The following is a 26,125-nucleotide window of genomic DNA, read 5'->3' as shown; positions in this document are numbered from 1 at the left end:
AAGGTTCCTCTGGGTCAATGCCTCTCAAGCATTGTGGGCTAGTACAAGAATCCCTTGGGGAGTTATTATTTCACTAGGTCTAGAGGTATGGCCCAGGAATTTGTAATTTGAAAAAGCTCTTTTAGTAATTCTGTTGAGCAGCCAGGTTTAGGAATCTTTGATCCAGTCCAGTGGTTTTCAAACTTTTCTTTAGCAGTGGAATTTTTTTTCCAGGTGAAGTCTTATCATGGAATCCCAATATTTAAGCGGTAAAAACAAACCTGGTCTTAATGAAGCATGTAGAGGCCTGAGGCACCAACAGCTCCACCTCCCTTTTCCTCTCCCACCGTGCCTCCCTCACTGTAGAAGCCTCATGGCCTCTTAGGGTTCTGTTAATTGAAGTTCGAAAAACCTTAATCTAGTCTCGACAGCTGTCCTTCTCCACAGCATACTCCCTAAAAGGTTGTGCAGCCCATGCCAGGATACTTGTAGTGAACTCTCTCCAAAGGTGGATTCGTACTGTAATAATAAAAATAATTTCCTCCAAAGAAAGAGGAAAGTAAAAGTAGTTGCTTCCTATCATCTCCTCATGTACCTGTTTTGCCGTGGTTGCTTTTTTGTTTGTTTTTTGGGTTTTGGTTTTTGTTTGTTTTTATTGTTTGTTTTTGTTTTTGTTTTTTGCTTAAAGAGAAGATTTGTAAATTAAACTGAAAACCAGAAGACTGGTTTACTTTCCCCTTCCTTCAAGTCCAAGTTCTGTCCAAAAGTTCTGACTTCCTTATTTCCTCCTTTGTAGTTAAGAATGTTTCCTCTCTTGCCGAACTTTGATTTTTAAAAGATGTTTTTAGAAAACTACTGTACCTGTCAGTTCTTTCTCAGAGACGTAAAATTGTCTACAGTTTATTTTTCTGTTTAGCCTCTAATTTAGTTAGTAAGTACTATTTACTCTATATGTGACCCACTTTTTACAAATATTTTTTGAGGAAAAAATAAATATACCCCTTTTTATTCAGTTTCTGATATCCTGAGAAAGAATTGCCCTCCAGCCCATTTCACTAAGAAGCCTGAGTTCTCCAGATAAAGAAGATGGAATGAATCTGAAAAACAAAGTATTCTTCCTTCAACAAAATGAATAAAAAGTAATAAAAGCAAGCAAAACTACCAATAGCAACCAGAAAAGTCCATAAACATGGCAAATTAGTGATCAAGTAAAGAAACTGTAGATTCATATGTGGCTCAGAGTGGTTCCTGACCTCACCTTCATCTCTCAGAAGCAGTACCAGGAAAAGAAGATCAGCTGGCAGATCATTACTAATACTCATTAGCAGCCCAGTAAAGGTTGAAAAAGAACTCTTGAAAATAAATGGTTTTGCCTATGGCAGCAGAATTTAAGGTCTCAGCAGAGCAGGGAAAATCCTGAGGCTCACCATTTTCTGGGGTTCCATGCTGAATTGGGAGAACTATCCCAAGCCCAAGTGAAACCCTTTTAGGAATAGGACACATCTTAACTAGATGAGTGAAACCTAGCATAGGACTTAATGAAAGGAAAGGGAAGGGAAGGGGAAAGGAAGGGAGAAAGAAAAAGAGAGAGAGAGAGAGAGAGAGGAGGCATGGGGAGGGGAGGGAAGAGAAAACGGATTTCACACCCTCATAAAGGCTGTCCACTACCCAGTGGAGTTTCCTCCATCTCGCTCAATTCTAAGACCCTCAAAATATAGGAAAGTGGATACAATCTATAACGCTGAGCCTTCAAACTGGGAATTTACAGAGAAAGATAAAGAGGTCTCTGAGTAAGGTTGGGCGTCAAGAGAATTTATCTGCAGAAAAACAGAAAGGAAAGACAGAAAGAGGGAGAAAGAACATAGCATGCATTATTGATTCGTTTGCATTTTCCAGTATTTAAAGGAAGTCACAATATGTATTCTGTTTTTTGCCTGGCTTCTTTCACTAAGCATAATTACTTTGAGATTTATCCATGTTGTTGCATGCATCAATAATTCGCTCATTTTCGTTGTAGATAAAAGACTCATGAGAGCTTTTTACAAGCTCTCAAAATTCAGTAAACAAAGCTCATAATAAGAATATATAAAAAGCTCCCAAAATTCAACAAGAGCCCAATAAAAATGAGCAAAATATTTGAACAGATACTCCACCAAAGAAGACTCACAGATTAAAAAAAGAAGATACACGGATAATAAGCACATGAAAAGATGATCAGCATCATTAGTCATTAGGAAAGTGAAAATTAAAGTTAACAATGAGGGGCATATGGCTGGCTCAGTCAGTAGAGCATGTGATTTTTGAGCTTCCCATCATGAGTTTGAGCCCCATGTTGGATGTAGAGATTACTTTAAAAATAAATAAATAAATAATAAAAAGCTTTCAAAAAAAAAAAAAAAAAAGCTAAAGACACAATGAGATACTACTACAAACTTATTAGAATAACTAAAATTCAAAATCCTGTACTGAATATTAGAGAGGATGTAGAGGAACTGGAACTTTCATATACTACTGGTGGGAATATAAAATGGTATAACCACTTTGGAAAACAGCTTAGCAGTTTCTTAAAAAACTAAACATAAACCTGTAATATGATTCAGCCATTCAATTCCTAGATATTTACCCAAGAGAAAAGAATGCATATGTCCGTACAAATACTTATACATGATTATTCATAGCAGCTTTATTTGTAGTAGCCAAATTTGGAAACAACCCAAATGTCCATGAGTAAGTAAATGGACAAATTGTGTATTATATATATATATATAATATATATATATTATATATATATATAATGGAATTGTGTATTATATATATATATATAATATATATATATATATATATATATTATATATATATATAATGGAATACTACTCAGTAATAAAAAGGAATGAGATATTGATAAACATAACAATATGGATGAATTTCAAAATAATTATGCTGAGTGAAAGAAGCTAAAAATGAAGACTATATATTGTATTCTTAGTGCTACACCAGAAAATGCAAACTAATATATAGAGACAGACAGTAGATCAGTGGTTGTCAGTGGAATTGGGGGTGGTGATGAGAAGGGGAGGGCTGGAAAACAGGAATTTTAAAGGCACACAAGGAAACTTTTGAAGGTGATGGACATATTCATTGTCTTGACTGTGGTGATTGTTTCCTGAGTGCCAACATATGTCGGAACTTCTCAAATTGTACACTTTAAATATGTGCAGTTTACCATATGTCATTTATACTTCAACAAACCCATTAAAATATAGTTATATCCATACATTGGAAAATAATGTAGTAGTTAATAAAAGTAAGAGAGATCTGGGGTGCCTGGGTGGCTCAGTCAGTTAAGCATCCGACTCTTGTCATCGGCTCAGGTCTTAATCCCACGGTCATGAGTTCAAGTCCCACACTGGGCTCTACACTGGGCATAAAACCTACTTAAAGAAAAGAGAGATCTACGTATGTTGATATTAAGAGATATCAACAACAAAAAGAGCAAGTTGCAGAAAAGTATTGCAGGTCTCATTTTAGTAAGGAATTCTTGTGCATGTGCTATATGTGTATATATATCTTTGTTTTTATATACACAGAGAAAAGTCTGGAAATGTCTACATCATACTGTTTATCTCAGGAATGGGCATGAGGATGAGAGGTAGAGATTAAACTTTACATTTTATATGCATTAGTTACTGTTGCAATTTTAAAAGAATGCCCTCCATACACCTATTCCCATCTTACTTTCTACCTGATAAATTCTTTATTCTTTAAAGCTGATTAGAATTCATCTTATTAAAATTTTGAGTTCTACCAAATCTTCTTCATCTTTATGTCTCCAATTCACATTTCAGTGGTTGAAAGATACAGGTTCTCAATAAATGTCTAATGATGGAAGTGGGTATTAGTTTCTTCCAGCAGCTGTGACCTCTATTTAATGGAATAGAAAATATGCAGAATATGCAGAAGTGGGAAGGCATCACTTCTTTCTGTGTGTCTTTTGTAAGTCATTCATTCCTAAGGAAGAAACAGATTTACTAATAAAAATAATCAACGGAAATACTTAACTATAGCCAAAAAGACAAGTGGGCAGCCAGGAGTCATAAGTATAAGTTAGTGTCAATAGTAGAAAAGATTTAATTGAAATTAGTTAAATTATTAGCTGATATACCTGTAATAATTGTATTTCATCCATCTGAGGCTCACATTTGTTTCACTGATTAACATCTCTGAAATCATGATATTTCTTACAACTGATGACATCTTATAATTATAATTGGAATGTTTTTTTTCCTTTCTTACCGGTACAGAAAATAACTGTCTTAGATTTGACGAATTAGGATAATTATAATTCCGAAGTAGTTAATCTTAATTATATATTGTTTTGAGAATTATTGCTCTTATTTTACTAATACACAAACTGAGAGACACAGAAAATTTAAATGACTTTTCACTACCATATATCAAAGTTAACATATAGAACACATAGAATACTTGTTACATTGTTAAAAAATCATTAAGGTTTTTGCTCTACAGATAAATGGGCAGTAGACATAGAGAGTTGATCCAGGAGGAAGTCCATGTGAGCATATGAGGAAATACACAAGAGTAAAAGAAATACAAAATTAAACAATAAGGTACCTTTTTATATCTATTAAAATAGTATCAAAAAAGAAAAGGAGAGAGAAATTTAAGATAACACTCAATTCTGGTTAGCATTGTAAGTTAATATAATGTGTTTAATTATCTTTCTTTTTTATTTGTGTCATTTGTTCTCTTATTTCCTCTACTAGCTTTTCGGCTATACATCTTTACATTATTTTTTAGATACTATTCTAGAAAATAGTTTCAAACATTTTCATCTCAGAACCTCTTTAGACTCTAATCTTTTGAGGACACTAAAAGAACTTTTATTCATGTGAATTATATCTTGTGATGTTTTCCATGCTAGAAATTAAAACTGAGCCATTAAAAATATTTAATTCATTTTGAAACAACAACAATCCATTACATGTTATATAAATTACATATTTTAATGAAAATATCTATTTGTTCCCCCAAAAGAACGGCATTATTTTAAATGTTTGGAAGTCTCTTTAATGTCTGGTTTAATGGAAAAAGCTAGATTCTCATATCTGCTTCTTCATTCCATCTGTTGTGATATGTTGTTTCAGTTGAATTATATGAAGAGAATTTGGCCACACACAGATATGTGCTAGTAAAAGAGAGGAGTTTTCACATAGCATTTAAAAATAATTGTAGGTATTTTTCCTGATATTATACTAAATCTCAGCAATGCTGGTTTCTTAGTTACAATACAGAATATGAAACCATATTAGTTATAATTCATTGATACATTTTACACTTTGGATATTTTATTTCTGCATCATTTTATAACATTATGCGTGGATAATTTTGAGTAGTTTGATTCTCTGTTTTATGTAAATCTTTCAAATGTTGACACATTTCATTATACAACATTTAAGAATTGCTTTTGTAATATCACCACTTTCTCATCAGTAAAATCTCAAAGTATTGATTGGAAAGCTATCAAATTCATGGGTGGACACAACTTTTGCAAAATCCTAATTTTTGTTTTAAAACACAAAATTTATCTTTGGCAGCAAATATTATCATTTCTTTTCCTTAACGTGGAAGCACATTTCATTTACTTTTAAGATATGTCAGATACCCAAGTCTGAATAACTAAGTTTGTCTATAGTGGCATTTTCAACTAAAAATAGGATTCCCTGAAAACAAAAAAGCAGATAATTCAGTTCACAACATAAACAACCATACAAATTCTTTTCTGTAAGTCAGTCATCGTACTTCACAATGCAGAAATGCTTTATGTATGCCTCCCATTTTGTCACATGGAATATTAAACATATGTATACCCAAGGGTCAATATTTTATAAAATAGTTTTTATTGCTTTATCAGACACATTCTCCAGTGAATTCTGTTTTTTAGAACAAAACCTGGTGAATTCTTTACCACCCACTGGATGGTGGTGTAGAATCAACAACTACTAGCACATTTTGGTACCACTGTCTTGTTTCATATTAGGGCAGCTGCGCTTTTACCTACCATTGTTTTTTATACTATCAGTGTAAACATCAATCAGTGAAAAAGGCAAATAGCAGTATTATATAGTTTTGACTTAGTGAACCACCTGACACGGTGGGCAACACTTTGATAACTATAGTCCTAGAGATTACAGTGTTACTGTCATTATCTTAAGGTGCTTCCTTGACTTGATACAGTTTACTTAGAATTAATATTGTACCACATAATATAAAATGTTAAAAAGATTACAGTAATATGATTCTACTTATGTATTCAACTTGTGTTATATTGTTGCTGTTTGGTTTACCTCTGTATGTTATAAGCTCTATGATTCATTGTTATTATTTTTGCTACATACGGTTAGTAATTTTGTTAAGAAATTAAGACAAAGTATAAAAAAATTGTCTTAGAGTTACCCACATATTTATCACTTCTCATCTCTATATTCTACTCTGTGGCTCTGTGTCTCTATCTAGTACCATTTTCCTTGAGCCTGAAGAACTTTAACATTTCTTATATTATAGATTCTGCTAGTAACAAATTCTCTTAAATTTTGTTTATCTGAAAATGTTTTTATTTTTAAATTTTGAAAGATATTTTCACTGCATATAGAATTCTAGGTTGACAGAGATTTTTCTTTCAGTACTTTAAAGATGTTCATTTGTGTTCTGGCCTCCATTGTTTCCAATGAGAAGTCAGCTGTTTGCAGTGCTTTTCCCCTCTCTATAATTTTTTTAAAGATTTCTTTTTACTTTTGTTTTTTAGAATTTTTCTGTGTATTTAACATGCCTGGGGTTTGCTTTGCTTCCTGGATTTACTATTGGTTACTATTTGTTTGTTTGTTTTTAATCAAATTTGGAAAAACTTTAGACAGTATTTCTTCCGTTTTTTTTCCTATTCACTCTGTCTCTTCTATTACTGGGACTTCAACTTGTGTGTTTCTTAGACCCAATTTGTATTATACCATAGATTATGAAGACTTGCACCTTTTTTTTTCCAATTTTTTCCCTCTGTTCTCAGTTTGAATAATTTCCATATCTGTAAATCTTTAAGTTCACTGACCTTTTCTTCCTGTAGTGTCCATTAGCTGTTAAGCCTAGCCAGTGAATTTTTCATTTCAGATATTGTATATGGGTTAAGGTCAAGCATTTCCCTTTAATAGTTTCCCTTTCTTTGCTGAGGTATCCCCATCTATTCATCAATTCAGTCCATCTTTTCCTCTAAACCTTTGAACCTTTTTTAAAAGCTATTTTAAATTCTTGTGTACTAATTCTGACATTTTGAGTTTTCTTAGTCAGTATTTATTGGCTGCCTTTTCTCTTGATTAGGGATCACGTTTTCCTGATTGTTCAAATGCAAATAGTTTTGATTGTGTAGTGGACATTGCGGATGATATCCTTTATGGAATCTGGATTATTTCTTTTTTTTTTTTTTTAATTTTTTTTTTTAACGTTTATTTATTTTTGAGACAGAGAGAGACAGAGCATGAACAGGGGAGGAGCAGAGAGAGAGGGAGACACAGAATCTGAAACAGGCTCCAGGCTCTGAGCTGTTAGCACAGAGCCCGACACGGGGCTCGAACTCACGGACCGTGAGATCATGACCTGAGCCGAAGTCGGACGCTTAACCGACCAAGCCACCCAGGCGCCTCTGGATTATTTCTAACTTTAAAGGTGTTGGATTTTTTTTCTGGCGAGTGGTTGAATTACTGCCAAATCTCTCTGGTCAGATAAGATTTAACTTTAAAAAATTGTTTTTTAATATTTAATTATTTTTGAAGGAGAGAAAGAGAGAGAGAGAGAGAAACAGAGCATGAGCGGGGGAGGGGCAGAGAGAGAGAGAGACACAGAATCCGAAGCAGGCTCCAGGCTCTGAGCCATCAGCATAGAGCTAATCTGGGGCTTGAACCCACGAACTGTGAGATCATGACCTGAACCGAAGTCAGACACTTAACTGACTGAGCCACCCAGGCACCCCAGGTGAGATTTAATTTTAAGTGTTGTTAGGGTGAGACTGTTTTGATATTGTCCTGAATCCAGTTTGGGTCTTATTCCTATCGCATGGCATTTCTAGGGTCTTAACTGAATAATGAAGGTGTTCAGAGTGGTCTTTCCACTCTGGCTTAGCCAAAATTCCAATAACTCTGAGTACTGCACTGCCTATGTCCAGTCAGGTTTTTTTTGTTTTTTTTTCTCTGCCTTCACCTCCAGAATCCATCAGGACCTGTGGAGTCTGTCCTGTTAGTGAATAGCCAGAACTAATTAAACACTAGGAGAAGTCTCTTGCAGATTTCAGGAGCCTACCCTTCTGTCCAGCCTTCTCTTCATTATTCTGCTGCACAAAGTTGCACCACCTCAGGAACTCTGAACCCTGATCTCTGCCTTCTCAGCTTACAAAAGTGCCACTTAGTAAGACAGCCACTCTCTGGTGGGCTGTACCTCTGTACTATAGTCTAGAACATGACCTAGACAGAAGGCCAGGGTGAATGTGGGGACTCACCTTTTGTGTTTCTCTTCTCTTAGGGATCACAGTCTTGCACTGTCTGAGGTGTAATACAGTGCCTAAAAACAATTCCTTCATATATTTTATCCAGTTTTATCATTGTTTATGGTAGAAGGGTAAGCCCATTACTACGTACTCTGTCATGGCCAAAATTACAAGTCCTATTCAGCAATTTTAAGTCATAATTATGAAGATTTTTTTAGCTTTATAGAAAAATGTTTGTGTATATGTATATATACAAATACAGGAAGGGAACTTAAGAACTATTAATCTGTTAGGATATTTAAATGAAAGGAAAGACTTTTTCTCTTTAAAATTTTGTATTATTATTATAATGATAACTGTAATACATATGATTTTGTCATGGAATTAAGGATTATTAATATAATTTTAAGCTGAAACTAATACCCTCCATTTCTTCCTTTTTACCTAAGAATATTTTATTTTTAATTCACCAGTCACCTAGTAAATTTGTTAAATTTGTCTTTAAATTTTGTTCTATGATGAGGCTTTTATATACCAACAAGTAACAAAGACAGAAAAGCATTCTATTCATATAGCTTATACTGGGTACTTTAGTTTATATCTGATTATTAAAAATTATAATAGTGGCACCACATTCAGCAGAATTTTCAATAGGCAGGATCCCCAAAAATGTTAGTACCCAAGCTAAATTATTGAGGTCTGTGTATGTGTGTGTGTGTGTCTGTGTTTAACTTTTCCAAACCAAATACACAATTATTTAGACTGTTAACTGCAATCAACTTAAAGCTGAAGCAAGGAATCATCATTTGATTCCACTTTACATATAGAAGGAATAAGAAGTATGGACATATGCACATTCATGAACTGAGGTCATAAGACTTATGACTACTACAAAATTATAAGACAAATTCTACCAGCCATATTGTAAAAATTTATTACTCAAAAATTCTTTTATTTTTGATATTTCTTTTTTTTAATATTTTTAATGTTTATTTATAGCTGAAGGAGAGAGAGACAGTGCATGAGTGGGGAGGGGCAGAGAGAGAGGGAGACACAGAATCCAAAGCAGGCTCTATCCGCACAGAGCCCCACGCGGGGCTTGAACTCACAAACCCATGAGATCATGACCTGAGCCAAAGTCAGATGCCCAACCAACTGAGCCACCCAGGTGCCCCTATTTTTGAGATTTCTTTTTCTCAAATTCAACTTTCCAGGAAAAATATTAAGTGTATTTTGTATTTTCTGCTTAATTCTCTCTCTCTTTTTTTTTTAAGTTTGTTTATTTTTGGGAGAGAGACACAGAGAGAGGGAGAGCACACAAGCAGGGCAAAGAAAGAGGGAGATGAATCTCAAGCAGGTTCTGCACTGTCAGTGCAGAGCCTGACGTGGGGCAAGATCGTGACCTGAGCCACTATCAGTAGTTGGACGCTTAACCAACTGAGCCATCCAGGCGCCCCAAGGAAATTTTAAAACAGTAATCTCAGTTCTCTTATTTGAACACAATTATTTTTATTCATCCAATATCTTTATAACTTTATTTAGTTCTGATTATAATACATATACAATTTTGGGATCTGCTGTTTTAACCTCATGTGTCATAAATACTTTTCCATGTTGCTATGTAAACTTTATATTTATAATTTTAAATATCTGCATAATATTCCTTTAAGTTACCATATTTTTTTTTTCATTACCCTATCACTGAGATTATTTCCAATTTTTTGGTATTATATTTGGTATTCTAGTGAATATCATTTTATAGGTATTTCTCTGTTCTTTTGAGTTACTTTATTACAATAAATTCCCAGAAGCGCAATTCATAGGTCAAACAGTATGGAACACTTTTTTCCTTTGTTGTTAATGATGGTGGTTGTAATACCTGACTATTTTCAGCTTGTTTGTTATTTGTCTCTATGCTCAAATTCTATCGTAATTGTATTTATTACTTACAAACCTGAATGATTCTTATTGCCGTCTGTTGGGTTTTAGTATATGTGAATCAGACTCTTCTAATATAAAGAAATGCCATAAAGCAGCAGGTCTGGAGGAAGTTCTCATAAATACAGTAGAAATATCTTATAGGTTTCTGTGGGGATTTGGTAACTGTACAGTGGAAAATCTGTTCTGCCAGGGCTTAGGGTATAATATTCCCCTCACTTAGCAGTTAAGAAAATGAAGCAACATAAAGAACAGTGTAAGGAAGTTAGAGCAATTTAAGAAATAACTAAATCTATTAAATACTCAGGAAGAAGCAAGTTAAACTAACAGTTTAAAACAAATGCTTAAAGCTAAAACTAAAGACTCTCATTGTCTCAGAGCTTGATTTTTGTTACAGGGAAATGGATTGTTCTATTTTCTTTCTTACATGCTGTAGAAATTCATAGATGAGAAGCTTGTACCCAGCCTTAGTAATCCTATTTTTTCAATAAATGACCTGTTGCCTTTAATATCATAACTATCATTTAATAATGCTCTATATGGATTTATATATACAGAATATAAAGTATAATTGCCAGTTCCAAGTTATGTATGTGATTGCTCACATAAGTTAAGTCAAAACAAAAATCTGTTCTAATTTCATTCATTGAAGCAAGTGAACAAAGCTGCTGAATGATTATTTGGGCTGTGAATGACTGGGTTTTATTTGAAACGACAGTGGTTAAATTTTCATCTTTGGAACTGATTTTTTTTGCATTATCATTTACTTTTCTTGAGAATTTCAGTATACCAGTTTTGATCCTGCTTAAAGGAAAGCAGTTTCTCACCTTCCAGTGGTGTATTTATAGCCAGGTCACTGGAATATACCTTCTCATATCTGATTGCATAAACATGACTTAAAATAGGACCAAGCTTATCATTCCACCCCAAGTAACTCCTTATTCTGTCTTGGTTACCCCTACTTGATTAATATTCAGTTTTGAGACCTTAGAATCATTCTTGACTCTGTTGTTCTTCTCCTCCCTGCAGCTAGTTAACCTCTAGGTCACAGCTACAGGTTTTGTCGGTGTCTCTCCCTCTGCTCTGCCTTTCTGTTTGTTGCCACCGCCTTAGTCCCGGGACTTATTCCTAGACCACTGAACAGACTTCTCACTGGTCTCCCTTCCACCTCCCCACGTCATTTTCTCTTGTACACTACTAAACTGTTCACACTTAAGATCCTCTGAAATCTGACCATGACCCAGCTGCCAACTTCATCTGCCGTTACCCAAGAGAACCAATCAAAATGGATTTTTTTATTGTTTCCTGTATATACTGTCCATATTCCCAGCTTCATAATGACATGAATAATTGCCCCACCTCCTTTCCCTCTAACCTGGGCCCAAACTCCCCTCCCTCTCAAGCCTTCCTATTTGCCCCAGCTAGCATTAATTGGCTATATTTGCATACAGTAGATGCTAACCAAGTAGACTACCTTGTATTCTCATTTACTTCTGTTAATCTGCCTGCTTCAGGAGAATATAAACCCCATTATGGCCAAAGATAAGTCTTAAATCTCTCAGTATCCCCCACTGTCTTGGTAGACATTAATAGACTACTTACTTGCCAAGAGGATGGACTTGGATTTGAATTCTGGTTCTGTCACTTAATGGCTATCTTACCTTGATTAAGTTACTAAATTTCTCTTTCCTCTTATGAGAAATGAGCATGATTATAACCCCTTCATAGGGTTTTGAAAGAATTAAGTAAGACATATATGTATGTAATGTGCTTACTAGCACAATGCTTAGCACATAATAAATAATAGTAGCTTATCAGTATAATAATTATGACCAGGCTAAGTGCTCAGTTAATGTTTATCAGCCACCATTATGATGCATGTCAAAATGTTGATATTTTGCCCCTTTATAATCAATGAGATAGCTACAAATATCATATGATATTAATGTTAATTTTTCTAACAATTGTCAATAAGCTACATGGAACTTGAATTTTAGATATGTAGTTTCTTTGTTGTTTAGAAAAACGGTTTATTCCTGAAAATGACATCACTCATTCATAGTCTTACCAATTGCGAAAAAGGCATTGCAAACTTTGTAAAAACCAAACAAAAAAACAAAAACAAAAAAAACAAAAAAACAAACAAAAAACTCACCTTTTGTGTATAAAGATGTTGCTTCTATTCCATGAAAACATTTTAGCAGTGGAAAATATCTTCTCGTATAGGAAGTATAAATTCTGAAACTGAAAATACTTATAGAAAGCGCAAGATCTTGAAAAGCTGACCTTCATATACTATGTGAATTATTCTATCATTTAAATGTAAAAGAATCCATTTACAGAAATTAAGGCAACTAATAAGAAAAATATAAAATTACTTAAAAGACTGAAGGTAACTGCAAAATATTTTAAAACTTATATCTCTTTGACAGTGAAGTATTAGAATACAATTATTATAAAAGAGATTTTAAAACTGTTAAAGAATGCCATATTCATAAACAAAAGGGCAAATAAATTTAGCCTTAGAGTAAAATAGAGTAAACCATACTAGTACTCAAATAATCATGCACCATAGGGCTCCTGGGACATTACTTCGCAGTCATTTCCAAAAGGTGGCTGGGGCTTGCAACACAGCCAGATTTAAACAGAAGAGCTATAGGAGTTCCAGGATTGTACCAGCACTATCAGAAGAAACATCTGACACAAAATATATTCATTCAACACAGAATTAGTTTGTATCATTTGTCTTTGACTCTGCTAGAATGAAAGATGTATCCTTTGTCACTCTTTTTCTGATTTCAATTATAAAGCAGGTTTTACAATCTTTTCATTTTTTGGTAGGGATCACATGCAGTGGTCAAAAGAAGAAGAAGCAGCAGCCAGAAAAAGAGTAGAGGAAAACTCAGCTGTGCGAGTCCTTCTGGAAGAACAAGGTCGGCAACTACATGTAGTAGCTTCTGGAGCCTGGTTTTTCTCTTTGACCTTCCGCTGATTCAGTTCACATGTTAGTCTGTTTTCCTCCTGTGTCATTACTTTGGAGAGTTCTTAGCTTTTACCTACGCCAATCCACTTGTTCCATTTGGGAGAATTCCATTATTCTAGTGTAGTGGGACAAAGTCAGTGAAATAAATCATGTATTGACTCTTTACTTGCTTTTTTGGTAATCATAGTATTACATTTTTCTGAGAGATACACACAAGGAAATTTTGAAATTTCCCTCTTGCTATGCATCTTTTATTTATTTAGTTGTTTTTGTTGTTTATTTATTTATTTTGAGAGAGAGACAGAGCTCACAAGCTAGGGAGGGGCAGAGAGAGAGGGAGAGAGAGAATCCCAAGCAGGCTCCATGCTGTCAGTGCAGAGCCAGACCCAGGGCTTGATCTCATGAACCGTAAGATCATGACCTGAGCCAAAATCAAGAGCCAGATGCTTAACTGACTGTGCTACCCAGGTGCCTCACTATGCATCTTTTAGTATGCTGTTGTGCATTTTACTGGCCAGGAATATTTAATAAATTCAGAAACTTTGAGCAAAAAAGGTAAAGTCGTATTAAAATGTTGTGACCTTTTAGGCTAAACATCAAGGTACTTTTCTTGGAGGCCTTTTGATATTCAGAGTTTAATTGAGGTAAGACCTTGCCAACCTTCGACTCTGGCTTCTAAAAAAATTGGCTAGTGCTACTATTACAAAAACAGAAAATAACAAGCATTGGTAAGGATGTGGAGAAATGGAACCCTTATGCACTGTGGAATTGGTGAAATTGTAAAATGGTGCCGCCTCTATGGAAAACAGTATAGAAGTTCTTTAGAAAGTTAAAAATGGAACTACCATATGACCTAGCAATCCCACCTCTAGATATATAGCCAAAAATTAAAAACAGGGTTTTGAAGGTATATTCACACATCCATGTTCATAGCAACACTAGTCACAATAGGCAAATGGTAGAAGCAATCCACATGTCCCTCGACGGATAAATGGATAAACAAAATGTGGTATACACACAAGAGGATATTACTCAGCCTCGGAAAGGAAGAAAATCCCATCACATGCTACAACATGGATGAACCTTGAGAATATTATGCTAAGTGAAATAAGTCAGTCACAAAAAAGGCAAATACTATATAATTCCACTTATATGAGATACCTTAAGTAGTCAAATTCATAGAAACAAAAAGTAGAATGGTGGCTACCAGGGGCTGGGGGGAGGAGGAAACACAGAGTTGTTGTTTTAAAACATACAGAGTTTCAGATTTGCGAGATAAAAAATTTCTGGACCTCTGTGTTCACAACAAAGTGAATATACTTAACACTACTGGACTGTACACTAAAAAATTGTTAAGATGATAAATTTTATGTGATGTGTCTTTTACCACATTTTTTTTAAAGCACACTAGAAAAAACTTGGTCTGTGTCATTCTCACTTCATAGCTAGGAACCCATATACAATTTGACCAACCCATATACACTTTGACCAACCCATGTACTCTCGAGAAGACTTTCTACCTTGTTTTTCCTAAAGTGATTTCTCCTTTAAAACAGGTTTGTTCTTTCTTTAAAAAAAAAAAAAAAAAAAAAAAAAAAAAAAAAAAAAAAAGTTGTTTGAAGTACCAAATACATAGAGAAATTTTCACAACTCTTAAATGAATTGTCCCAAAGCTCATTGAATTTCCCCAATATCCACGTCAAGAAACAGATTATTACCATTAACCCCAAAACCTCCTCATTTTCTGAACGAATAACAATACTTTTCCAACCCCTCCGACTCCACAAAGAGCAACCACTATTCTGGCTTCTAATACCCTAGATTAATTTTGCCAGAACAGCTTGGTTTTGGTCATGATGATTTCTCAATCATTCTTGTAGCAGTATCAGAGTACCTGATAGATGGAGCAAGTGTCAGCAGACTATGGCCAGGGGCAAATCCAGTCTACTGCCGGTTTTTAATAAATAAAGTTTTATTGGAACACAGACATAATCATTTATTTACATATTGTCTATGGCTGCTTTTGAGCTATATATACAGAGTTGAATAGTTGTAATAGAGACTGTACATAGCCCACAAAGACTACTTACTGTCCGACCCTTTACAGAAAAGTTTGCCAACTCCTGAGATAGAATTTGGTTTCCAGATCAATCCTATGTTCTGAAACCCCCCAGGGAAAGATGTTTTAATTCCTCTGTGCAAGCCAAACATAGTGAAAATCACTAATCTCACCAATAGTCAACTATTATTCTAGTGACTTTAGTATACAATTGTAGCTGAGGTTTGAAAACTGAGCTAATGAGACAGCTTTTAACCAGTGAAGGGGGCATTTCTTCCGTATCTTATTCTCTGCCACCATTAATGACTTACTTTATCCTCTGGCACTGTTTGGTACTCCTTAGAGCTAGTTCTCCTTCCTTATCTTAAGCATGAATATGTCCTGGAGGGTGGGCAGGATAGAAGAGCACCTGATCCACGATGGAACCATTCTATTTTTATGAGCTCCAGCCATGCAGTCCCAGAGTGGGATGTAGCCAGGGAGTGTTGGGGCTGGATTTGAGGGTGCATACCAGTGGCAGTTCTGCTTACAAATCAGCCAACATTGCATTCCTTTGCAGGAACTCTGTCACACTGTTTCTGAGGAAGTATAATTTTGCTTCTTTGCCAGCAGCTGCACAGACATATTTTCCACATTACTCAAGCTTCTGCTAGTGGCCACCTGGATGTGACAGAGAGAGTCAAGCCTAAACAGAATTAAAAGTTATCAGTCATCTTAATTCGTTTCCAGGAAGTTAAAAATTATCTACAGTATATTTCCTGATATGAAAAACCAAGAATTTTTTTCATGCTCTCTTGAATATTTGTTTAGGACATAAATAGATGAGCAGTGCTGATAATGTTCCCTTGAAGTGCTCTGTACTGAGGCTGCCTATTTTGGCCTATTTACGTTAACAATGAACTTGAGTGAAGCTAATGAGAAGGTTATTTTAGGGCTTGGAAACCGCAGTAAAGGAAAATGACAGTTCCCACAGAACCATAGTGTGACTGAAATAGAAAGGTGGTGACTGGCCTCTCTCTACAGAAGCAGGAAAAGCAGGCTGGAGAGGACTGATGATACTGCTTTGAAGCATTTGGTTTGCTTATTAGCGCATACAGTCTCTTTCTGAGCAAGTTTTCTGGCTGCTGTGGAGACCCAGAACTAAAGACTCCATTTTAAAATGACTCAAAATGGGGAGCCTGGGGAGCTCGTTCGGTTAAGCCTCTGACTCTTGATTTCGGCTCAGGTCATGATCTCATAGTTCATGGGTTCAAACCCCGTGCTGGGCTCCATGCTGACATCACAGAGCCTGCTTGGGTTTCTCTCTCTCCCTCTCTCTCTCTGCCCCTCCCCCACTCATGCTGTCTCTGTCTCTCTCAAAATAAATAAACTTAAAATTTTGTTTTAAGTAATAAAAGTAAAATGAAATAAAATGACTCAAAGTGATTGAGGTTTCCCCACCCTGGAATAGAACATGGTGCGGTGGACTGCATACATGTCAGGGAATTGCCACAAGGAGGGGACCACACAGGGAGAGTGGCCATTTATGCCATTTAAGTAAGATTGCATAGAGCAGCAATTGAGGCTGCTGTGGGGATGGCAAAGAAAGAGAACTTCTGTTCTGAGGAGCTATGTTCAGTGACAAGACATTACAGTGAGACTAAATACCTTCTCAGCCACCCAGCCAGTCTCTGCCAGGAATCAGCCAGGTCTCTGCCAGGTCCTGCTAGCCTGCGGAAGTCCGGGGGGAAGCTTCTAATTTGATATCTAGCGTCTCTGATGAATACAGGTCAAGGTGAATGGATCCATTTAAAAGCTCTGCTCGTAAACTTTGTAAAAACCCAAAGGAGGCTCTGACCCGGTTCTTATTCTGGTGCTTCTGTTAACCACCATCCCTCCTTTTCCAGGAGAGCCCTAAGTCTCTGAAAGAGCCTGTTTTCTCCCATCACAGAGGATTCCATTGGCAGATCATTATATAGCATAAGGACTATTTATTGATCTTATCTCACTTATTTTAATGTCCCTGGGAGGAAATACTGGTTGTTCTGCCATGCTGACCTACTCTCTAGCACACTTCTTTTGGTCTTGTGTGTGTCACTCCCTCCTGTCACTCCCATTTCTCATTTCTCACCTATTGTCTCAGATGTTGTGAGAACTGAAGTCAGGAAACACCCTCACAGTTCTGAAAATAGGAACTTAAGCATCACAAATAGTGTAGTTTTTTGCTGAGAGATGGTTGACATTTCATGTCTGTGATTAAAGTGTATAACCTCCAAGCTCTCATTAGCAATATTTCTTCCACTTAGGTGCCCAGATTAATAGTTTTAATTGCACGTTTCCTTTTGGTAATTTATTTTAAATATTACAATAGTTCATATTTCTTTTAAAAGCAGATTAATTCAGAGAAATAAGAAAAACACATTTGGCAGTTTTTGAGTTAACATGTTTATATTTTATAATTTCCTAAAAACATCTCCAGTGTGTTATATCTTAGCTGATCATTTAGCAAATGTAATGGGCTTTTAAAACTTAATAACGAAAGCAGCTGCTATTTTTACTTTAAAATATACTTTCAAATAACTACCTATCTAGGGTGAGTTATCTATGTTAAGCAAAATAGTAAAAGAATAACTTTATCACTTGTGAATACCTTTACCACTTGAAAGTGTCCTGTGTGAAAAAAAAGAGTAGCTAAAAGTTTCGTGTGCTGATAAATTTAGGGTACTTTTTTTTTTAAATGTCTATTTATAGTTGAGAGAGAGAGAGAGGGCGCCAGCTGGGGAAGGGCAGAGAAAGAAGGAGACATAGAATCCAAAGCAGGCTCCAGGCTCTGAGCTGTCAGCACAGAGCCCGATGTGGGGCTTGAACTCACAGACTGTGAGATCATGACCTGAGCTGAAGTCAGATGCTTTACCGACTGAGCCACCCAGGTGCCCATAGGGTACTTATTTTTAAGTCAGCTTTGTTTGTTTAAAAGTTCATGCTGTGCTCTTAGAAATACACTTTTCATGGGGCGCCTGGCTGGCTCAGTCAGTAGGTCATGCAACTCCTGATCTCAGGGTTGTAAGTTTGAACCCCCCTTTGGGTGTAGAGATTACCTAAACATAAAATCTTGGGGCATCTGGGTGGCTTAGTCAGTTGAGCTTCTGACTCTTGATTGTGGTTCAGGTCATGATCTCAGGGTTGTGGGATCCACATGAGCTCCACATGAGCATGGAGCCTGCTTAAGATTCTCTGTCTCTCCCTCTGCTTCTCTCCCCCATCTGCATGCTCTGTCTCTCAAAAAAATAAAAAATAAAATCTTTAAATATATGTGTGTGTGTGTGTGTGTGTGTATACATATATATATGTATATATATATATATATATACTTTTCGTAAGAGTTTTTTCTTAATTAGAGAATGAACTTTATCAGTGATATATGGAAATTTCTAACTTTGAGAGCTCAGGTGTTTGTGTAAATGATGTGCAAAAATAATTCTAAATTGCCTTTTGTTTCACTGTAACAGGATAAATTTTCATAATTCATACTAATCATATCTCATATGTCAGATACATAAGTGGTTTAATTCAGTTTCTTAGTTGTGATATTCAGTGTGATTCAGGGTGAGTTCTGAATATTTAAGTATAGTTAGTATGTCATATTCCTTCTTCCCCTCAGCAGTATTAAATTTAATAAATGAATAATTGAGAATTTGCTTCATCTGTCTGTGGTTAAGCACATCACTACATCCCTTTTACTGCCATTGGCACTGAGCAATTAACTCTGAGTCCACAGCCTAGGAATATGAAAGGAAAAACTGCTTCTCCAAGAAAAACTGATCATTAATATACCTCTTTAGAAAATCAGTTGGTAAAAAAAAAAAAAAAAAAAAAAATCAGTTGGTTGGGGCATCTGGCTGGTTTAGTCAGGAGAGCATGCGACTCTTGATCTCAGGGTCATACATTATGTATGTATTTTGGACAAGATTAAGAAAGGGCAGATTCTCCACACTATATTTATCATTATTGGCCTGAACTTGAGATGAGTTAATAGGAGGTTGAAACTAAATTTTTCACTCATGGTCAGGAAAAATAGCTCTTCCACTTCCCTGTTATCAGAGACCTTTAATGTTCAGGAAATTAAATCGTATGCTGAAGGTGTTTACCTTGCTCCTAACCAGATCTGTGAGTGTGAATGAGCTTCTGGTGGGGTCTCAGAAGCCATCACACATAACTGGGAACTATGAATTGCCAGCCTTGATTGAGATACTGCTGAAAGCACAACTTTAAAAAACAAAGAACAAGAAAGTTCCAGCCCATTAGCCTTTACCCCAGCCCATGCTGGGTGCTGTTTCTGTTTTGTTTCTATCCCACAAACCCACCTATTCTCATAGAACATTTTATGTTTCCATTGCCCATCATAATTTCATCATATAATTTTGCATAGTTTATATTTTATATAAATCAAATGGTGTTTAATTCTGTATTTTTTTGTCTGTTTTTATGAAGGTTCACTCCAATCAGCATTTTTACAATTTATACTGATTATGTCATACTGAAGTTTTAATTTCAATTGGATGCTTTATAATGAGAGGAAAGTACAAAATCAGAAAAACAGGTTATTTTCAGAGATATTTTGGAGGGGTTGTTACTGTGTTGTGTTGATTTTTGTTGTGATGCCTGGGTGGTTCAGTTGATTTAAGCATCCAACTCTTGATTTTCAGCTCAAGTCATGATCTCAGGATTCTTAAGATGGAGCTCCGGGTTGGGCTCTGTGTTGACAATGCAGAGCCCACTTGGGATTCTCTCTCTCCCTCTCACTCTGCCCCTCCCCTGCTGGTGTTCTCTCTCTCTCTCTCTCTCTCTCTCTCTCTCTCAAAATAAATAAACTTTAAAAATTTTCTGATTTTGTGTTAGGAAGGCAATATAGTGTAATGGTTAAGAGCATGAGCTTCATTTATTTATTCTTTTTTAAATTTGTATTTTTTAGTAATCCCTACACCCAAAGTGGGGCTCGAACTCACAACACCAAGATCAAGAGTCATATGCTCTTCTGACTGAGCCAGTCAGATACCCCAGAGCATGAGCTTTAAAGTCCAATAGACTTGGGGGGTGCCTGGGTGGCTCAGTTGGTTAAGCGTCCAACTTCAGCTCAGGTCATGATTTCACGGTTCATAAGTTTGAGCCCCGCATTGCACTGTCTGCTGTCAGTACAGATCCCAACTCAGATCCTCTGTCCCTCTCTCTCTCTGCCCCTTCCCCACTCATGCGTGCTTGTGTGCACTTGTGCTCACACACTCTCTCTCTCTCATAAATAAATATTAAAAAAAAAAAAGTCCAGTAGACTTGGTCCAGATCCTGGCTCTAGCTGGATGACCTTGGAAAATTTTTTATCCCCTCTGACCTTGAATTTCTTTGTCTGTAGATTGGAGTAATAATATGTCTGATTGGTATCATTAGGATTAAAATGGGAAAAAATCCAAATAAAGCATTTGACATAGTGCCTAGCACATAACAAACACTCAGTATGTGTTATTGCTGTTAATGATATAATGATTTATGGTTTTTTCTCTTAATTCCTGAAGAGTGGGAAATACTTGAAAAAGGCTTGGTAGTGTACATATTAGCAGACCTTGACTGTAGTCTTCTCATAGTAATCATATCCTTTTTAAAGATTGCATAATCTAGGGTTGAATTTAGATGCTTGATGTATTTGCAATGAACCAGATTCCAGTCACCTTACTGAAGATTCATCTTTATAAACTGTAGAAATTAAAACAGTAGTAGTACAAGTTCATATTTAAGACAGCAATTTGACCCAAGGTTTTGTAGTTTGTAGAACTGACAATGTTTAATGTTCTCCATAAATTCATGGGGTTTAATAAGAAAAGTACATAGACTTTTAGACCTTGAACATAGGGAAACACTAATTCAACCCCTCATCAAATGAGGAAACTGTCGGCAAGTTGAATGAAGAATTCATCTAAAATTCTTGTTTTGTGTATATGATATAGATAAAACTTTACAAAAAGAAAGAACTACTTAATAATCATTAAATTGTTGCCATCACTCTAAATATTCATCTGATTATTATAAATGAGTATATAATAAATATTAATGTTTTTTAAAAATTATTTATATTTGAGAGAGAGAGAGAGAGAGAGAGAGAGTACAAATGGGAGGGGCAGAGAGAGGGAGAGAGAGAGAACCCTAAGCAAACTCCATGCTGAGAGCATAGAGCCCAACTTGGGGCTCAAACCCATGAACCATGAGATGATGACCTGAGCCAAAATCAAGAGTCAGACACTCAACCAATTGAGCCACCCAAGAGCTGCCCCCTTCTCCCTATTTTAAATAGCACTACTATGAACATTTTTTCTTCCAAGCTGCTGTCCTGCTATTTACCTCCTTCCTCCCAATTAATTCTGAGGGGAATATTTCCACAGATTAATTGAGATGTAGTGTTACATTCTAGTTACTGATAGTTAGGTTCAAACTCACTTCACAAGTAGCTTGGCAATGAAAACTCAGATACTAGAGATTTTACTAAATGTAGGTCTTCTTAGGTGGTTGCTTTTTATTAAACTGAAACATTTTTTACCAGCACAGAGTGAGTTACAAAGAGAGTTTTTAAGGAAAAAGGAACAGGGGAGGTGTGAGAAAACCCTGGGGAAATTTGATAGTTTCCTAATTCCTCCTGAATCTGATTTTCAGAATGTTGTTTTATTTCCTCACACAGTATACCAGGCACACTCCAGTTCTTAAAAGTAGAGATAGAACTATTTTAAAGATAATATATAAAATTTTCAGATTAACCACAAATGGGCTTCCTTCCATTAGTGCAGATGTGAACATGTTTTGGACTTCAGCATCATATAATTCTTTTGTTACAGAGATCTACTTTCATTTCTCAGACCTTAAATACAGATGGGAGTTTCTGTCTTTATAGCAGTCCTGCTGCCAGATACAATTCAGCCTTGATGGGAAGGAAGTCTTGTGGCCAGATGGGTGGAGATCCATGTACAAGGCCATAAAGATAAAAATGGAAAGAAAAGGAAAACTATAAAGGCTTCAGGACAGGGTTCTACCACAAAGATGAACTGGCAACTGCTGGCAACTGCTTGTTCTGAGGGTTGGGGCTTCTTTACAATTATGAAAGAAATGATTCCATTATTTTTATTTGTAACTTTATTTAGGGGATAGTAATTTCATACAGATCAAAATTCAAATGAAAATTCTTTCTTTTTAATTTCTTCTTTCCTAGCCTTTGTTTTTTTGTTTATTTATTTATTTTGAGAGAGATATTGAGAGAGCACAAGCGGGGAGGGGCAGAGAGCAAGGGGGACAGACGATCTGATGCAGGCTTTAGGATCCAAAGCAGGCTCTATGCTGACAGCAGAAAGCCCAGTGCAGGGCTTGAACTCACTAACCGAACCATGAGATCATGACCTGAGCTGAAGTTGGACACTTAACTGACTCAGCCTCCCCAGGCACCCCCAAATGAAAATTCTTTTTCTATTCCTGGCCCCAGCCAACCCAGTTCCCCTTTCTAGAGGCAACCAGTATTACTAGTTATATGATTATCCTTCCAGAGGTATTCTGTACGTATACAAGCAAATATGTGTGTGTGTATGCATTATGTTTCTGTGTATGCACACACGTGTTCTTTATCTTCATTTTTCCTAACAAATGATTGTATAGTATACACACTGTGCTACACTTTGGTTTTTTGCCCAACATTAGATCTTGGAAATTATATCAATAGAAGATCTTTTTTATTCTTTGAAAGCACTTTAAAAAGGTCATGTGTCGGGGCACCTACGTGGCTCAGTCGGTTGAGCAACCAACTTTGGCTCAGGTCGTGATCTCGTGGTCTGTGAGTTCCAGCCCTGCATCGTGCTCTGTGCTGACAACTTGGGAGCCTGGAGCCTGCTTCAGATTCTGTGTCTCCCTCTCTCTCTCTGCCCCTCCCCCGCTCATGCTCTGTCTCTCTCTCTGTCAAAAATAAACATTAAAACAAATTTTTTTTAATAAATAAAAAAATAAAATAAAATAAAATAAAAAGGTCATGTGTCTATATTGGGTGAGAATAATTCTTTTTTTTTTAATGTTTATTTTATTTTTGAGAGAAAGCATGAACAGGGGAGGGGCAGAGGGAGAGGGAGGCACAGACTCTAAAGCAGGCTCCAGGCTCTGAGCTGTCAGCACAGAGCCCAATGTGGGGCTAGAACCCACAAGCCATGAGATCATGACCTGAGCCGAAGTTGGACACTTAACCGACTGAGCCACCCAGGTGCCCCAGGTGAGAATAATTCTTAACCCAGGGATTAGGCCTGGTACATGCATAACAGTGTCCAAGAAATGTTTGTTGAGTGAAGGAGTGAGTGAATTATTTTATTAATTTAAGGTACAAATAAAAAGAGGCAGAAAGCTGGGGCACCTGGGTGGCTCAGTTGGTCAAGCGTCCGACTCTTGGTTTCCGCTCAGGTCGTGATCTCATGGTTTGTGGGTTTGAGCCCCACATCAGACTCTGCAGTGCATGTTCACACAGACTCTCCACAGCATGGAGCCTGCTTGACATTCTTTCACTCCCTCTCTCTCTCTGTCCTTCCCCCGCTCACTCTGTCTCTCTCAAAAAATAAATAAATAAGGCTAAGAAAAAAAAGAGGCAGAAAGCTAAGAATTGTCTGAAGTTCTGAGATGGTTGAACTAATGCTGACACTGGACAGAGGGAAATCCAAGGGATAACATCATGAAACGCAAATTTCCTTTAAAAAGGCATATCTCTTTAAGGTTTCATAGTAGGAGATGTCAATAGGAAGAGATTCCTCTGGAGGTAGGGGGAGAATGGGATGGCTCTTAGCTCCAGGGGTTAAGATAGGTGGTCCTAGCTCTGCTGTGACTGGGCTCTGGGGCCTAGAACAAGTAGGTTCATATCTGTGCTATCTTCTGTTCAAATGCAAAACAAGGAAGTTGGGAGTAGATTATTTCAATGGGCCATTCTGGCTCTAAGATTGTGTAATTTATAATTCTGCAATTTCCTGTCTGATTACCAAGATATTGATTGTGTTGAAACTGCATATACAAAGACATAAAAAATGGTGTCCTTTCTCTAAGAGTCCTACAAGTTATTGGTAAAAATGTGAGTATTAAGAATCCAAGATTTAGGGGTGCCTAAATGAGTGGCTCATTTGGTGTCTGACTCTTGATTTCAGCTCAGATCATGATCTCATGGTTCGTGGGTTCAAGCCCCCCATTGGGCTCCACACTGACAGCACAGAGGTTGCTTGGGATTCTTTCTCTCTCCCCCTTCTCTGCTTGTGTGTGCGCTCTCTCTCTCTCTCTCAAAAGAAATAAATAAACTTTAAAAAAAAATCTATGGGCGCCTGGGTGGCTCAGTTGGTTAAGCCTCCAACTTTGGCTCAGATCATGATCTCTTGATTCATGAGTTCAAGCCCCTCATCAGGCTCTGTGCTGTCAATGTAGAGCCTTCCTGAGATCCTCTGTCTCCCCCTCTCTCTGCCCCTCCTCCCTTTGTGCCTGTGTGCACACATGCGCTCTCTCTTACAAAAATAAACATTAAAAAACTTTTTTAAATCTATCTTCCTTAAAAAAATAAATAAAAATAAATTCAAGATTTAAACTATAAAAAGTAGTTTGCAATGATTATATTCCTCACAAAAATGTATCGGCCAAACTATTAAGACACAAGCAGATTTATAGGGGATAGAACTAAATACCCCATACACTGATACATTTTGAGAAAAATAATACTCTGTAGTTTTAACCTGTAAAAGGCCAAAAAAAAATCAGATAAATAAAAATTATATTAAAGTTATTCAGTAGTAGATGTAATTGTTATAAATGTATGTAATATATTCAACAGTATTTAATTATTAAATATATTTAGTTATTAAAGTAGTAACTAATAGTAAACATCATTTATAGTAAAATAAATCTTTTTTTTTCTCTTTATTTTAGTTAAGTATGAGAATGAAGCTAGTCAATATTGGGATACATTTTATAAGATTCATAAGAATAAGTTTTTCAAGGATCGTAATTGGCTGTTGAGGGAATTTCCTGAAATTATTCCAGTTGATCAAAAAACTGAAGAGAAGACACAAGAATCATCATGGGATAATGTGAAAACTGGTGCTGCAAATTGTTTCTCAAGAATGCACTGCCCTATTATGCCTGAGGAAAAAAATCTTGGTATGAAAAGGTGTGGTTCATCAGATGGTCCAAGCAGAGCAAGATCTCATTTTTCCAACCTAGACTCTGAAGAACACAGCGAAGGACCTCTGAAGACCGAATTGTTTCCTGGTAGCAGGGCCACTTTCAGAATCCTTGAGGTACTGTCCTGCAGGGGCAAAGATGGGAGGTGGCAAATAATTTTAAAATGTATATTGCATATTACTTTATTAATGATCCAGATTTTTTAGGGGGAATAATGATCAAATCTAACTAGAAAAGGGTTCAGTATGCCTTTGTGCATAAAAAATATTGAAGGGACTCACATGTATAATCAGGCTCTAAGTTTGTGATTTTAATTTTTTTTTTTAATTTGTTTTCATTTCTAATTTGAAGGCAGTTTTAAATACCAGTAAAGTTTTGGCCTTAATTTCTGTCTCTTTCTGTTATTACCCCTTTTTAAGTGAAA

General features: G+C 36.2%; 1 protein-coding gene across 13 annotated transcripts in view; it reads left to right on the top strand.

The window, feature by feature from the left end:
- The window catches only part of METTL8 (methyltransferase 8, methylcytidine), a 99,429-nt gene that overhangs the window by 46,260 nt on the left and 27,044 nt on the right, over positions 1-26,125 (top strand). For 10 of the 13 annotated variants that reach the window (XM_042949107.1, XM_042949114.1, XM_042949113.1 and 7 more), the window contains 2 exons: positions 13,304-13,395; positions 25,447-25,817. In XM_042949107.1, the coding sequence (XP_042805041.1) occupies positions 13,304-13,395; positions 25,447-25,817 (463 nt within the window). Of the gene's footprint in view, positions 1-3,566; positions 3,629-4,506; positions 4,608-13,303; positions 13,396-25,446; positions 25,818-26,125 lie in introns of all 13 variants that reach the window. The other 3 variants (XM_042949117.1, XM_042949116.1, XM_042949115.1) reach the window with 3 other exon arrangements.

The sequence above is a fragment of the Panthera leo genome, chromosome C1, assembly GCF_018350215.1.
Source record: "Panthera leo isolate Ple1 chromosome C1, P.leo_Ple1_pat1.1, whole genome shotgun sequence".
Classification (NCBI taxonomy): Eukaryota; Metazoa; Chordata; class Mammalia; order Carnivora; family Felidae; genus Panthera; species Panthera leo.
This window is presented reverse-complemented; position numbering and strand designations above follow the sequence as displayed.